Consider the following 16,213-nt stretch of genomic DNA (forward strand, 5'->3'; position numbering starts at 1 on the left):
AGTTTGATTTAAACCATCACACAGTGAAACTCCAAGGTCTAGAAGTTCGTACACCCTCGCAGCCTTGCAGCTTTCCGTCCAAAAGGAGGTCACCACGCAATGCCGAGTGTCCTACAGCATATTTGTTCACAAGACAGATCTAGGGTACAGCCGCATCTGAGCATGTACATGTCAAGTGAGGAAGTGCCTTGGAAGCCTCAGAGGAAAAGTCCCTGACACGCCTGGCACGCCTGGACCCCGGTCCCCCCTTCTTCCTTGCTGCTTCACATCGCACTGACATGGTACACGGGGGAGGCTCAGAACGGAAGCAAACAAAACCCACTGCTTGAGAATGTAGACTGCAGAGTAAGCTCGTTCAAGTCATCGTCAACAAAAGCCAGAGAAACCACACGTAGATTCGCATACTTCCGAGAGCCACCCTTCAGCTGTTTCAGAGGACATGAGTATGCAACTAGCCTTTGCAATGTCGCCTTCGGTCGGAAGCATTTAACCACGTCACCCCAAATTTTCATGCTCAGAAGTTACACACGAACGGATATTTGACTTTTCTTGAAAGCCATTCAGCCTGAAAGGTTGCCAAGCATGTCACACGTCACATTTAGCTACCTTGGCGAGGAAGGGCTTTCAGCCAACTGGCTGACACTCATCGCCTAGAGAAGCAGAGGAAGAGAAATTTTTAGCAAATAGGCAAGCTCCTGAAATAAATTGTATGATGCTGGTTCTGAATGAACTGCACTGGTTTCCTCACTTAGGTTGTCAGAGCAGTATAACCTTCCACTAGATGCGTCTTAAATATACATCAGTTCTGCTATTAAGCAGATCACCATTCCTACAGGTCAGAATCCAATTCATTATTTAACACCTAGCCCATCTCCATGAAGCTTTTTCCTGCTCCCCTCCCCCACCATGGTTTCTGCTTTGTCTCTGCCTTTCCTGTCGCCATAACTTGGACTGCTCACTATGTGGCTTACCTGTGTGCTTGTCTTATTCATGTTACTGGATTGTAAGGAGAGGCGGGGTGTGGAAGGCGTTCTGTCCACATATGCTTTCAGAATGCCTCGCTTCCAGTAGATTCTAGTCATCCGGTTGATTTCCTAAGCAACCTAATAACCATCTGACATCATCCCTGTGAGGCCCCATCCAAAAGTTTAAACACACACGGTTTTTAATGGTGAATTTTCTTTAAGTTTTTCAGTTAACCTTCAGATCATGCATACATCCTGGTCAGTTTTCCTTTGCTCATGAGCAGTAACTCATGATCTTAAAGATCTTTAAAAAACTTTGAATGAAGACTCAGACATAATTAAATGTCTCTTTCCCTCATGCTTCCTCACAGGAACACTGACAGAGTTCACACTGCAAAGACGGTCATAACCTCAGACTTTAGAGCCATGCGCGGCTCTTATTAGACTCCTGAGCCTTTCACGCTTTCACTTCTGCCTGAAATCCTTTGTGGAACATTCTAGGGTATCAAGAAATGAAAGAATTGTTTAAACAAAGAAAGAAATATGTCTTTATTAGAGCTTTTTATCATTCAAGAAATAGACATTTACTTAATATGTGACAGGCTGAGTGCTAAGGATACAAATGAGTAATACGGTATGACTATTACTATCTGGATATTACAGATTTTTCTGACCCTTCTGACATCTTTGTTGATCATATATCTGTGGCACACTGTCTTTCATCCTAAATATATGTGCATGAAAAAATAAGTACATACAGGCAAACTGAAGTCAAGGAAGTGTATTTTCATAAATTATTTTTAATGTTTTAAATATTTTGATCCTCTGTACACAGCTTGTGTTCACATGACAATAAACAAGCCTCTTCTCAGGAAAGAAACTAGCCAGACCGTATGCTTGTGGATCACAATATTTTGACAAAAAATGTAAAAAATGGTCCTACCTATTCTCATCTTAATTTTTTTCATATTAAGGGGACTTTTCCAAATGAAGGGTTTCCGATAGGTTGTCTCCAGGTCAGTTCACCCCTACAAGGCTCAGTCAGTCTTCACTGGACGGCCCTATCCTGCTTTACTTACCTTTTACCCTCCACACCCACTGCGTGCCTCACACCACAGATATGCTCCTTGGAGTTTGGATTTTTATGAAGCAAATCATGGAAGCTGGGAGCACTGATACTTAAAGGAATTTGAGAGGGATAGAAAACCTAAAAAGTTATTTTGAAATATGAATATTTCTCCCTAGTTACACTAACTGTTCTGTAATGATGGTCAGTTACTGCTTGCATCAACCTGTATCTGCTTAAATCAACCTGTATCTGCAGAAAAACAATTAGGGTGGGGAGATGTTCAAAGCTACACTATACTTTTGAAAACATGACCCAACATCACGCATAGAAGCAAACCTACCAAGGCCTGTAACAGATGTTATAGCTGACTTATCTGAGCATCTGAGAAATATTGACCCTTTTATTGGTAATAATTTGTTTTCATTATGTCAGTATTTCTATGAAAATTATAAGTTTCTAGAGAAAGTATAACCTTAAAATAGAATCATCTTCAGGTCAACTCAGTAGACAAAGGGAAACAGGCATTTATGGGAACCCATCACTGCTGAAAAGCTATGATTGATTGAAAAAAAAGTAGCATGTTGGAACCCTGGCAAAATTAAAACAAAGTCAAAAACCAACCCTGCCATTATTATGTGATTTTTTTTCAACCATGCTTTTATTTATGCATATACATGTTTTTATTTCTCCCTAAAGAAGACAAATCATACACGTTTAGGTTTGGGCTCTGGAAATGTTCCACTAAGATTCCTGGTCTAGTGTATGTAATGGCTGTAATTTGTGAAATCTAGCGCCAGTGGGATGTGATTACATTGGGCTTCAGACTGAAGAATTGTTGTAGTAGGAATTTTATATGCAAGACTAAATGCTGATCAACAGAGCATAATATTGTATCCTGAAGTGTGCTCACGAAAGCAAAATTAATTTTTTTTTCCTTTCCTTCTCCCGAAATCTTCCGCCGTAGCGATTGCATTTGCCTCCAGACTTGTCAGACACAGTGAGCCGCTCAAGCAAACAGGATGTGGCAGAATCCGCCAAGCTGCTGGGCCCAGGCTGCGGCGTGATGGCCGGAGGCAAGAAGCACCTGGACTTCTAGCACTCCCTTCTTAGTCGCTGCTTGCAGAATGCTATGACACTCTCATTATGATCGCTAATAGCTTATGTAAATATTTTTCTTAACAATTTGACCCTTCCAGTTCTTGAAAAACACAGGATTGCAAAACAAGGCCATCATTCTTCTTTTTTTAACCAACTTTTTATACAGAAATAGTACAGCAGGAATACTTTCACGGTAAAATTTTGTTTTATGCTCTATCTACAGAAGATAGGTAATTTTAACTTTTAAATAAACGCAACTAAAATGTCAAAAAATGCAAGATGCCTTACAGTGGTCATTGGTGTGCGTGTCTTAAGTCACTTAGTTCACGGTAAAGTGCATGTCACAGCAGGTAGCATATAAAGCATTATGAAATTCAAAATCATATACGAAAAGCTTATTTTCTCTTTATTTCTGAAAGAGTCACTTGCCACCAAAAGTGGTAAGGTTTTTAAAACAATGAGAAATGTGTTTGCTAATATATGAAGGCTCTAATAAAATGAATTTGCATCTATGCATCCTGTTATTAAATTGATGAAGACAAAAGAATATTTTGGGATTAAGTCTCTATTAAAGATAATTAGTCTGCTATAGAAGTTATTAAATATAAAACACTTGCGTGATAGAAAGTATAGAAAAAGAACTTTATGGTCTTCTATTTAGTCATCCTAAACAATTAAAGTCAGCACCATGAAATTATGTCAACACATAATTCAGGATTGAAATTCAAACTGACAGCTACATTAGTGCTAGGATACTGGGGAAGGAAACATGTACTGAAGCCTGGTGAGAGATCTTTACAGAATACAGGTCTGAGACAAAGTGGAAAGCTGAAGCTCACTCCGATTTCCATTGCATTAGGTAAATCCTTTTGTTAATTATGAACTTCGGTTGGGTATGTACATTTATAACCACATAAACATGTCTTTGGGGGTATATAGCATCCTGAACCAGTTTTCATATAAAACACTAGGTTTCTGAATCATAGTTCCATATTCTCAAAGCTTTAGACAAATAGTAGACAAAAAAACAAAATTTCAAAAGTAACTTACATATTTAAGAGCTTCAATTTTTTAAAAGCTGTTTAACATCCTTTAGGAGAACCTGAATTTCCAAAATACATTTTCAGATACGTTAGAATATTTTGAAGCAGTTGTAACAAGCATTTTAAGCAGTTTGCTTTTAATATACCACAAATTATACTTTTATTTGTTCTTGACAACATTGTAGAAAACAAAGACTAGGTTTTTAAACTGTCTAACCAATATGATGAATGTCAGTCACTTAAAAAAACCCACTGTAGCATAAACACATACTGTATACAGCTTTTATTCAGAATTAGAATAATTGAATCAATGACAGTGATTTGCCAGGATGTCAAATCTCTCCATCATATCCTGTCACTACCAGTTTATTTTTTGTGATCAAAATCAAAAAGACAACTATTTTGTCACCCGCTATTTCATTAGTACTAAAAATCAGGTTTTTTTCTTCTATTTTTTTAGAATGTCTGGTTTATTTTTTTCACTTCTTTTAATTCGAAAGACAAATTCTTCCCCATTTTCTTTTCAAAATAAAGTTTCAGAATTGATCTGTCAGTTAAAATTAAAGGGCTTTTATATTAAGTGAAGGTGCTTTTAAAATTTAAAGCAACTTCAAAAAATCAATTTAGTTCATAGATAATAAATAATGTGCAGATACTCCACAAAAGCTTTGCTGTATCCTTTGAAAGCATTATGAACAATCTGAACAAATTCAAATGAATATTTTAGTCAGGTTATTATTTTAATAATGCTAACCTTTTTCTTACCATGTTGTGACTCATTTGATACAAACACACCACGGTACAATTACATAGCATTTGACTCTGAAGAGGAAATGTGAGGTCATCAGATATGTAAATTGCTTCTCAAAAATACTTAATAGGTCATTGATTTACTATCCTGGCTATGAAATTAACAGCCAATTACTCTCTAATACTATACACTTTGCAAACAGATAAATATTATAAAAACTGAATGTGTGTATTTGAACCCAACTTATTTTAAATATAAAAGAAACTTTTCAAACTCAACAAAAGTGCATTTGGAACAATAATAGGACCTGGGCTTTCCAAAAAATCAGGTGCAAGTGTTTTGTTGTTCTGATTCACTAGGCAGGCCTTGTAAAACTAAGCTACTGAAGAGGGATGGATATTTTTGTTTTCCTGTGATAAAAACCCACTCTAAAAATGTGTTTTCCTTCCTTCTGGGAACATTATCCATTAGCCATATGCTAATAACTTGCTACATAAAAATATTTGTCTCCAATAATGCTACTGTAGGTCTACAGACCATTTGGATACATTATGAAATATACATTCTATAAACACATTTTTTTTTCAGTTATCAACTTGTCTCAAAGATATAAATACCCAAGTAACAATGCTAAACATACTATTTGAAATGTCCTCATATCTTTTAAATGTTTCTAAAACTTGAAAACACTCTATGGTATTCATTTATTATGCTAGATTTGCCTTTCTTTAACAGGAGGTAAATATTTTGACTGCTGCAGTCCACTCAGGTGCGAGAGTTCTAAAACCTTCAGAATTTCTTTTAAATAGCCACCAATGTCCATTTCTCTCTTCTTCGCTTCCATTTATTCTTAAATACTAACACTAGACCAAATAAAACTACTTCAGATGGAAGCAACACTTGGCAATCAATTCCTTGTCCATCTTTTAATTTTAAAGAATCAGACACGGGCATCCAAATGCAAAAGGGAAATGGGGGGTGGACCTATTCATTTGTGAACGTCATTTTTAAAACATGGTAATGCCTTCCAACGATAGTCCCATAAACACCACCGAAATTAAGCAGTACTAACCCCAAGTACTTACACTTTGACTTTAAAACTAAGCAGTCATTCAGGACTGGTGCAAAACAAAAAAACAATGAGGTTTATTCTTGAGAAACAAAAAGGGGAAGAATTTGTGTTTGGTTTTGGTGAGCCAAACACACAAAAAATAAAAATCTTTTTTTTTTATCTTGTTAAAATTGAGGCCCAGCACCAAAAGAGTAAGCAAAATACAGACATGACCCTACGATGACAAAAATTCACAAAACAAAGCTGAATTTTAAAATAATACTGTATAAAATATGAGTCTTAGTTAACGTAGCTATGATTAAAAAAAAACGTAGGAAGAGATAATTATGTGAGTCATATCAAGAAAAGCCAGTAGGTTATCACTTAAGACAGGATGCACAGCTGTGGAGGGGAAATATTCTGGAAATTCATTGTAGTAAAAAGCATTTTTTCACTCAGTAATTTGAATGTTTCTTCCTCAAACATTCACCTCTAATTCTGTTCACCTGGTGTCCCTACGTCAGGCAAGTTTGGAGAAAAACCATAGGCTGTCAGGTCTTGTGATTCTACTGAGGACATCACAAATAGATGGTCACCCCCTTGGAAGATGGTGTCGAAGCATCCCTGCAGAGTTCCCATTGATAAATACATAAATATGCCTATCAGGAAATAAATAAACAAACATAAATTATTGCAACAACGAGTCAAAGGCCAGCTCCTGGGCACTGCTTCCACTCAGTGCCTGCCATGCTGTCCCTGGGAGAGTGCTTGGAGCTCTGATCAGAAGGACAGCTCATCTCCCCAGGGTGAGGGCAGAAGGCGAGGCAGCCGTTCCATCCTGCAGGACCAGGGGGCTTCTGCAGCTGAGCAGTCGCCCGAGCAGTCGCTTCTTCAGACCAAAGGCTGTACCAATGTGTCCTGGAGATCCTGACCCTCGGAGGACATGGATACGTGCCCACATGCCTACATACAGACCCTCCACTTCCACAACACTCCCCTTCTCCCATTCCCAGCTCCTGCACCCAAAGTGCCACACCCGGTTCTCCAAAGTCTATGCCCTCTAAACAACAGAGCTGTGGGCCAGAACTGCTTGCCTGACCCTGGCCCGAATCATAGCCAAGTTGGAAACTGCCCCTCCTTGCAGAGAAGTCAGCCAGCAAGCACACGCCTCACCTAGCCCTTCTCTGACAGCTAGCTCCCTAGGCACATGTCCCTCAGGGAATGTAGGCTGCAAAATGTCGGGAGGTAGAAAAATCTGCATGGGCAACTGTACCAACAGTGCATGTGCGTGCACACCCCACTGCAAAAGTGTGCAAGCATGCAGTGCAGGCTGACATTGAATCAAAGTACATGCACACATATACAAACTGCAGTTATCCTGGGAAGGTGTCTCTAAATGAGCAGCAACTCTAGTGGAATAAAAGTGTTAACACATAGCATGCCAGAGACATGAATCACAATTATCTGTTCACAAGTAATTCCTTAACTAGAAGATAGTAGATGTTAAGCTAGAAGGCTATTTTTTAAAGCCTCCAATTCATTTCTATATTTCTGACCATTTGCCTTTAGGGATTAAAAACAAAACAAATAAACAAACAAAAGAGCAGAGTACAATTCAGTGGAAGTGTCTTTGTCCCCAGAGATTTCTTCCTGCGCAAGCACTTAATCTAGACTGCCAAAACCCCCAGCCTCTGATTGAAGTTTGCAAAGGAAAACTTATCTATATTGACTTATATGTTACACAGAACAGAGAGCAATGAAAGTCTCAGACAGGCCTCTTTCACCCAACAAAGGGCTTATTTTTTTTTTCCATCCTTTGCTTGGGCTCAAGCACTCCTGCCCTGCGTGCTGCCACTTTAAACATGATCAGATCTGTGCTTCATTGCAAATAACAACTGACCAACAATGGGCCCTGCTTCATAGATTTGGGAATGTTTGGCTTAAGCTGCCAATGACTGAAGGCCTTTAACTCCAACCGGCCAGTCACAGTCCGCTTTGTTGTTGTCTGTTGATGTGTCTGTGCCCATTATTCCTTGACATGCAACATCCCCCCTCCACCCTCCAACCATCCACCACCGCACAGAAAGTGAGATTCAAATGGGAACAGCTGTAGTGGTTCAATGGGAAATGATGCCTCTTGTGCAAAGGGGAGGGAGACAGAACAGGGAGAGGGCCTTTTTGAGAAAGGCAACAGCTTTTAGAGAGTCTTGTATAAGAAATCTACGTTTGAATATACTTCAGTGAAATCGCTGTTGAAATAGGCTGACAATGGAAATCTGCCCAGATTGAAAATGCCAGCCCTAATTCAAAAGACAATTCCTAGTTAATAGCTTGTTGCATTTTTAAATGATTTCTAGACTTTGAGCTTTTGTATTAAATGGCTAACTGAGAAATGTTACCATTTTGTATGTATAAATGGGCACAGATACACAGCTTTAAGTGGATTTTTTTTCTAACACATTTCTGAGTGATGAACCCTGTAAGAATTATTTCTTTAAGGATCATCAGGATTTAAAATAGAGCGTGTAAGAAAGTAATCATTGGTCTCGAATGTTACTCTGACATGGAAACAAAATTTGTAACACCACACTATAAGGTTAAAAAGAAAATAGTATAATAAAGGAAATACAAAGGCTTTGGCATGGTTTTTACAATCAACAATGGTTAATTTTGATATGTAGTTGTGAACAACTTCAAAACACTTAAGTTTAAAACTCTTGCAAGCACTTTTAATTGATTAGGAATGAATTCTAGATGCACAAAATGATTGGACTGTGAACAGTAATACAACTATTTCTAAGAACAATTAACTTTTGCTGGCCAAAAATGAAACGTATGATTGCATGAAAATGTGTATAAAACATCTATAGAGTATTCTTGTCAAATATAAATGAAATTAACTTTATTATAGAAATCATTCTGAGGATTTCTAGGGAAGACAAATACTTACATTTTGACATAAAACAAATTGGATTATATCGAAGACACACTCTACCTTTTAGCTATCAACTTTTTTCTTCCTTGAATTTATAGCTTACCCTTTTTTGCACATAAACTTCATCTGTTAACAACCTTTGGAAAACCAACAGATATTTCTTACATAAATCTAGTGCATGTTGTTCCAGGTTTAATTATATGCAAAGGAATGATACAAACTTGGAACCTCAGTCCATAGACTATGAACAGATGGGTAGAAGTATTCGATATATCTTGATAAAACTCTTAAACTCGTGGCAAAGCTTGATCATGGTTTCCTTTTTTTAAAAAACAACTTCATGACCAACACAGATCAAACATCCATCCAGTTTATGTTGTTCTTTTTTTTTCTTTTCATTATAACATACAAATGCCCATTTACAAATAATACACCAAAATGAATAAAAGTTTGGATACCAAAATGAAGATTTGTTCCAACTGATACCGTGCCTTCTGTATACAAAGGTCCTTGTTTCAAGTCCATTCCCCAGTGGTACAATACAGGACACAATTGCAGAAATGAAGTGCTTCTGACAGCCATTTTCTTTCCTTCATGAACGCCCAACTGTTGTGTCCACATAGTCACTGACTGAATTAACACAATATATTCTTTCTCTCTCTCTCTTTTTTTTATTTTATTTTATTTTTATTTTTTACTGTAATCTTGGCCAATATTGAGACATATCAGGTTCACTTCCAGGAACTTGAACTGGAACTGACACACCAGGGGAAATGAGTCCTAGAAGTGGATGAAAGAAACAGCCATGTTGATATTCCCTTCGAGAGACAGGGAGTAGACATTTATAGGTTAAAAGAAAAGCTCGAATGCTTTCTAACATGTTAACTATATTTTTAAAAGTATATTTTCAAGTGTTACAAACAAAAGCAGCATCTTCAGAAACCAGTTAACATTTTTACACATACCCATTGAATCCCAGGGCCCCACCCTTCACCCCACCCCAAAAAAAAAAAGCAAAGAAAAGAAAAGAAGCCCCCCATTTCTTACTATGCTTGGAACTTTAACAATAAAACTATCTCTGGAAAACCTGTGTGGCACTGCTTTGGTTGCACTGAGAAGCACAGAGGCGCGAGCAGGGTGAGAAGCCTTCCAGTAAGCACTTGCCATGCAGCGCAGGGGGCCCTCCCTGCTGAACTTTGGCTGAGAATCGCTCCTCAGAAAACTTAACCGTCTCAGGCCTTGTCTGCATATACAACTTCTGTGACCAAATTCAGGAAAAACAACTTTGCTTTTTGTCTGTCTGGTATCAAGTTACTAACTAACTAGCGCGACTGAATTTCCCTTTTCAGTCAGTTTTCCCTCAGAAAAGTGAGCAACAAAGAGTTAAACACACCATCACACAAGGCAGGCCAGGAGGTTGTGGGGTTTTTTTCTTTTTTTTAGATAAACTGTGAGTGGAGGGAGATCACCTGGCAAAAGAAGCTCTAAAGGCCACCTCTGTGCAGCCCTGGGAGAGCAGCGGCTCACCTGTGGAAGTTGTGCCCGAGGTGCCCATCGGCTGACTGTTCATGTGTGTCTGCATATGGGGGGGGGTGTAGGTGTCATAGCTCCGCCCGTTCACTGACGGGCTAGTAGGCAGCATGCAGGAGTAGGAGGAGGTCTGGCTGGGGACTGGGGGCTGAGAGGAAAAGGCAAACCAGTGGTTACTGAGAAACACATCACGCAGCCACATCCCCCGGCTCCCTCCTCCCCAGGAACCCTGCCAACAAATCTGATCATTAAAGACGTCCTCCTGTGAAATACTGGAATTCCGTGTGATAACTCTAAGATCAGGCCTCCAACCAGTCCTTCCACAGGCCACTGATGGAGTACAGTGGCCTACACACCAAACTTCTAAAAGCACTACAAATTCAGATCGCGGTCCAGCTAGACGGTTGGCACTATCCATAAGACAGGATTTTTATCCATTTTCATCTTGCACCTCTGCTGGCATCTTTAGAGAAGCTATCGCATGAGGATTTCCATGAAAACACACTCCCTCTCCCACAAATCCAATCTACTTAGAAATCCAGTGAGTCCCTGGAGTCCTATATCTCAAGTTTTGGGGCAGAGAAGAGTGGGAGGAACTCTCTGCAAAGTTTGGTTTCGGGACCTTGGGAGCCTTTTCTGGTTAGAATCATGGGATGAAAGATTCTTTGAAGAGGCAGATCAGTAATGATCTGAAAATAAAGTGGTCAGAGGGATCAGTAAATACCTAGTCCCATCCTGTGAACCTGCTGTGACTTCCTTATAGACCTGAAAACCCAGATTGGATTTTACCCATAAAATTGTGTTGCTACCCTCTAAGGGTTTGGAATGGTGGTATTGAGGAGATGAACCTTCTCCTAACTAAATAAGAAATACACAGAGCTGGGACAAACCCCTCATGGGCTCTCATGGGGCTATGCTGGGGCAGCAAGCTTGGGATGAATTAATAGGAGGCTAATGTCAGGAACAAGGGAGATGACAGCACTACCCTGCTGTGCAAACATTCCAAGGTCCACACATTAGAGAAGGTTCAGAGGAGGAAACCCACTCTTTGCAAAATGGTTGAAAATTTTGGGCAACAGGATGAATTGATGGACAGTCAGACCAGTCCTCACACACACTAGCCAACCACCCCCTTCAAAATTCAGAGTAATTTTCTCTAAACAGTAGAATCATGGATAATTTTTATTATCTTTATGCTTTGTGAATGTATGTACATTTTGAATTATATAAGTTGTGTAATTTTTTAAAATCAGTGAACTAAATCGACCCCATACCAGTCTATATGTTGAAACAACCTTAATAGAATAGCCACATCTATTTAATTGTTTCTAATTGTTTTCTCACATACACATTTTGTTATGTTCACAGAAACCTACAATTTACAAAACTGAACAAGACACTCAGTGGCCTTTCTAAAATCAGAGGATGACTGCGAAAATCAGGAGAAAGAGGCAAGCAGGCCTTTAGGGCCCTGCCAGAATTTCAGCTTGCGTTTGTTTCTAATTCCCCAAATCACTTCCTCTAGGCAATCTGACTTCTGGAAAATTCCAAGGCAGTTGTAGCAAGACCAACTAATGGACTGTTAATCCCTTAATTTACATTAATTGCACCATGGCCACTAATATCCAGATGCAATAAAAATAAACATGGGAATAATTCCTCTGAAATTCCTTATCTAGCTGCTCCTGTGTTAGTCTGAAGACTGTGAAACATTTATTGTGCTATTATTTGGATTAGACACCCAGCAAAAGATACTTGATGGAGAATAAACATTCTGTGTAACCTCAGAACTGTTTCCATCAGGGGTTCACACTGGCCAGTCTCACATCATCCATCATCTGTGATTGTCTCACAAACAGGAGTCCTGGGAAAGTCACTGCAGAAGGTCTACCAGAAGACCAGTTTTGTCCCATCAAGAATCCATCCAGCTCCCAAGTTCTAGTATACCCCACCTGCATTATACCACGTCCATCATAAAGTGTTAACCTGGTACAAGGCCTAGCACACGTAGGGGCTGATAAATATTTGGGACCGAATTGAGAGAAGGGGCAGGTTGTTATACCAAGTAAATAGCATCAACCCAGGTAATTCGGAGTGCCACAAACTTATCACAAAATTCACAGCCAAGACACTAAATTTCTAGCAAATACCTTCTATTTCTTTTTTTTATTATAAAGATGTAGAAAGAAAACTAGCTTTTTCTCTATATTAAGTGTATCCCATTTCTGATTCATTGTATCTTCCTCACTCGTTTATCATACATACCCTAAATAATGTCTAAAAGGCACACACGGATTACTTATCTATTAATGTGAACACATTAACATATACTCAAATTTTATGTATAACCCCTTACTATCTTATAGCATGCCAGCATTACTTCCATTTTCTGGTACAAGTTTCACTGATACCCGAAACGTACCCCATTCCCATCCACCATTATCAAGCTAGCATTCTCTATGAGCAAAAGGCAGATTAACTTGACTGAACACCAGGTTTTTTATATTTTTAAGGGCATGAATCAATCAGTCAATCAACAAGAAGGCTGGATTGACTGTTTTCATCTCAGACTTGACTGCTCAAGCCAATTACTGCCTTGAGAAAGGCTCCCAACGGGGCCGGTGAAGTCCACAGGCCCCGACACGCACCTCACTCCTTCTCCCACGCCCCTGCTAAGCAGGCAACCACCGGCCTCACTTACTTGCATAGGCAGGTTATTTGCCATGGTGAAGCTGGGCATGGGCGGCAGAGCGCTGTATGTGTTGGTGAGGGCTGTGTCTGTTCGGCCCAACATGGAGCCAGAGGTGAAGGAGGAAACTGCAGGGAAAGGGACATGACAGACAGTCATGGTGACAGTCAGTGCTGAGGGCAAGCAGGTTTCAACACATTGTTTAGTAGTAGTCACATTTCAAATTACCAGGTGTGGTGGGTTGTGGGATTGGTTGGTAGACACTGGTGCTGAAACTACTGCTGATAGGAATATGACTAGGTGTGTTGCTGGCCTGTCTTCTCTGATTCCTCAATTTTTCTTCTCTTCTCCATTTGGCCCTTCGATTAGAAAACCATACCTGGAAATCAGATGGAACAGGTAAGCTCCATGTGTATTCTCATTCAACCCCATCCCTGGCACCCTCACTGTTCCCCTCCCCTCCCCTGCAATGATGGTAAAGTATTTAGCAGACTGACTCTGTTACTATTTATGTAAATCGATGGCGGTCATGAGAAGCACTTTTGTCTCTAGAAAAGGGAAATGGTCTGAATCACAAAGCACAAAACCACATGGTCCCTGGGTACCTGTATTCTTGCTTCAGGTAGATCTATTTTGGCTGCTAGTCTTTCTCGGGCAAACACATCTGGATAATGGGTTCTCTCGAACTCTGAAAAAGTAAGTTGAGTTTTCTATGTTGTGCCAGAACTATACGTAATGTGTCAGCCAAGCCCTGGATCACGCTGGTTCCCGCCTCCCCAGTCCCAGCACCTCCAACCAATTCCCTTTAAAATGCTATTCCTATTAATGTTGACTGTACTTGAAAGAATGACCCCACCAGAACCAAGTTAAATTTTCTTTGGAATGACATTCATTCAAGGACGCTTCTGTGGCCTAAAGTAGCCAAATCGTCATTTTTTTTCTTTATGAGAAGTCAGACTTTTAGTCTTCGAATTTCTGGTATATGAAAAGAAGAAAGAAAACACACACACACACACACACACACACACACACACACACACACACTGAAAAGATGCCCAGAAAGAAAGGGGGGGCGGGAAATACAGAGAGACAGAAAGAAAAAAAATCTTTTCAGTCCTCTATGCAAAGGACCCAGGCTAAATTTAGCTCTTTGTACTGAAGATGTGGCATTTACTTTGATTTACTGCTTTTCTACTTTGAAAAACTCCATCACCTTTCTCCAGGGCCTCAATTTGCTCTTGGGTAAAGGATGTTCTATTTCTTTGCAGCTTCCGCTTCAGCTGAAGTCGCATTTGTGCCTCATCTGAATCTTCTCCATTGGAACTAATGGAGTTGGTATTTTCTCCCCCTCCTTCCTGTTGCTGGCAGCCATCTGGAACAAAAAGAATAGTACAGTATGAGAAATTTGGGATAACTTGAGGCCTCCAAAAGGGGTCTGGTATAGCCATAAATTCCAAGAGCAGTATATTCAGACACTCTTACCAAAACACTCCCAAGATAACTGTCAGCCCTTTTAATAAAAGGCATTAGTTACATTTTTTTTCTTTCTGTTTTTATCAAGATGAGACTGACCATACAATATAGACACTCAGAGTAGCATGTCTTCAAATAACAAAATAAGTGCTGATGTTTCCAGTTAAAATGATCTTTCATAACTAACCTTGACTTCCCAAATGCCTCACCTAGCTCCCTTTCCCTACAGAATTTATTTACCTATGGCTGTGTTGGGAAAATAGAAGAGTGATGCTCAAGATTTCAGCTGATCTATAATCAGTAATTCCCATCTAATCAATTAGATGTTGATAGGTTTGTAGAAAATGCTATTAAGAAACCAAACCAAGCTTGTAATCTTTGAAAAAAAATATTTATCTAGTTTTTATTTGAATTCTGCACAGTCAATTTCATTTTAAAGGTTGTGAATTTAGAAGTGCTCGCATTGTTCTGCAGTTTTATTCAACTATTGTATGAGTGTGCTTTGCCTTGACACCTATTACGAGCACAGCTGTAATTATATCATCACCAAGAACAGGCTATAATTGCTGAAAATGGAATTTTATATTTAGATAAAAGGACTGTCCATTCTTTGTAATGTGTTGCACCAGAGAAAAGTAAGATTTCTTTTAAATTTTTAACGTGTAATTTTAAAAAAGAAATAGTAGAGAGTTCACTAACTAGCTAAATATGCTATGCTGCAGCTGAATCCTTGGCATAGCATTTAAGTGGTACATTTTTAATTAGGGCATTTCTACCACTTTTAATGTAATTTCTATCATTAAACAGGGGAAAGTTTTATTGTTTGCCCTTGCTGCTTGGAGGGCAAGATGTGCACTTGGGCTAGCTGCCTCTTGTCTTGCGCCTTGCTCATGGGGCCACAGCCTCTCTGAAGGGAAGCACTCAGCCCTGACTGGGCCTGCACGCTGGGTCCTGGGTCTTGGGTCCTGAGGCCCCCGAGGGATACCAATGGGGCAGCCCCGTCGTCCCCCGCCCCCCATCCTCGAAACTTGGCCTGTGGAGGGGAGGGGCCTCTAGGGGGCCTTGGTGGGAATCGACTGGGCCAGGAATATCATTTATAACCAGGAGACAATAGGCAGAGCCTTCAAAGAGTTCAGGGAATTGTGACAGGATCTAGTGGGATCTTTTCAGGAACTTTGAAATGTTTTAAAACCCCAACTTTCTCCCCCATTTAAACAGGCGGATTCATCGGCACTGGCCACCATATGGGCCCTTGGAGATCTATTGAGATGACCACCAACACTTGAATAGCGAGGGGCTGCTTTTCAGCGCCTCACAATGCCCCGCGAGTAAGGGAAACTATTAAACTCCTGGGGCAGGAACGTTGGCAAACTTTCGTGGGCAGAATTTTGAGACCACAATGAGCGCGGACAACAAAAGGATTCTCTTGAGGCGTGCAGCGGGCCACATTGTGTTACAAGAAGCCCAGTCAACAGACTTTTCAGTGAAGTGTGTTAACCCCTCTGCTCTGCTATCATTAATCACTGTCCGAAGAGCGGGCGCCTCAATGCTATTTAGGGCGCTTGGCTGGGGGGATGGAGGGTGGATAGGCGGCCAGGGTAGGGGGTGG

At 40.0% G+C, this 16,213-nt stretch overlaps 2 protein-coding genes across 17 annotated transcripts in view; one reads left to right on the forward strand and one right to left on the reverse strand.

The window, feature by feature from the left end:
* The window catches only part of ELP4 (elongator acetyltransferase complex subunit 4), a 218,689-nt gene extending 209,598 nt beyond the window's left edge, over positions 1-9,091 (forward strand). The window contains exon 11 of one of the 2 annotated variants that reach the window (XM_019639465.1): positions 2,999-9,091. In XM_019639465.1, the coding sequence (XP_019495010.1) occupies positions 2,999-3,130 (132 nt within the window). In that variant the 3' untranslated portion in view covers positions 3,131-9,091. The remainder of the gene's footprint in view (positions 1-2,998) is intronic. The other variant, XM_019639466.1, reaches the window with a different exon arrangement.
* The window catches only part of PAX6 (paired box 6), a 29,117-nt gene continuing 21,478 nt past the window's right edge, over positions 8,575-16,213 (reverse strand). For all 15 annotated transcript variants that reach the window (XM_019639459.1, XM_019639451.1, XM_019639455.1 and 12 more), the window contains 6 exons: positions 14,345-14,503; positions 13,737-13,819; positions 13,360-13,510; positions 13,144-13,259; positions 10,440-10,590; positions 8,575-9,692 (listed from right to left, as the gene is read on the reverse strand). In XM_019639459.1, coding sequence (XP_019495004.1) covers positions 9,607-9,692; positions 10,440-10,590; positions 13,144-13,259; positions 13,360-13,510; positions 13,737-13,819; positions 14,345-14,503 — 746 coding nt within the window. In that variant the 3' untranslated portion in view covers positions 8,575-9,606. The remainder of the gene's footprint in view (positions 9,693-10,439; positions 10,591-13,143; positions 13,260-13,359; positions 13,511-13,736; positions 13,820-14,344; positions 14,504-16,213) is intronic.

Source organism: Hipposideros armiger, unplaced genomic scaffold (genome assembly GCF_001890085.2).
Source record: "Hipposideros armiger isolate ML-2016 unplaced genomic scaffold, ASM189008v1 scaffold_44, whole genome shotgun sequence".
Taxonomy (NCBI): Eukaryota; Metazoa; Chordata; class Mammalia; order Chiroptera; family Hipposideridae; genus Hipposideros; species Hipposideros armiger.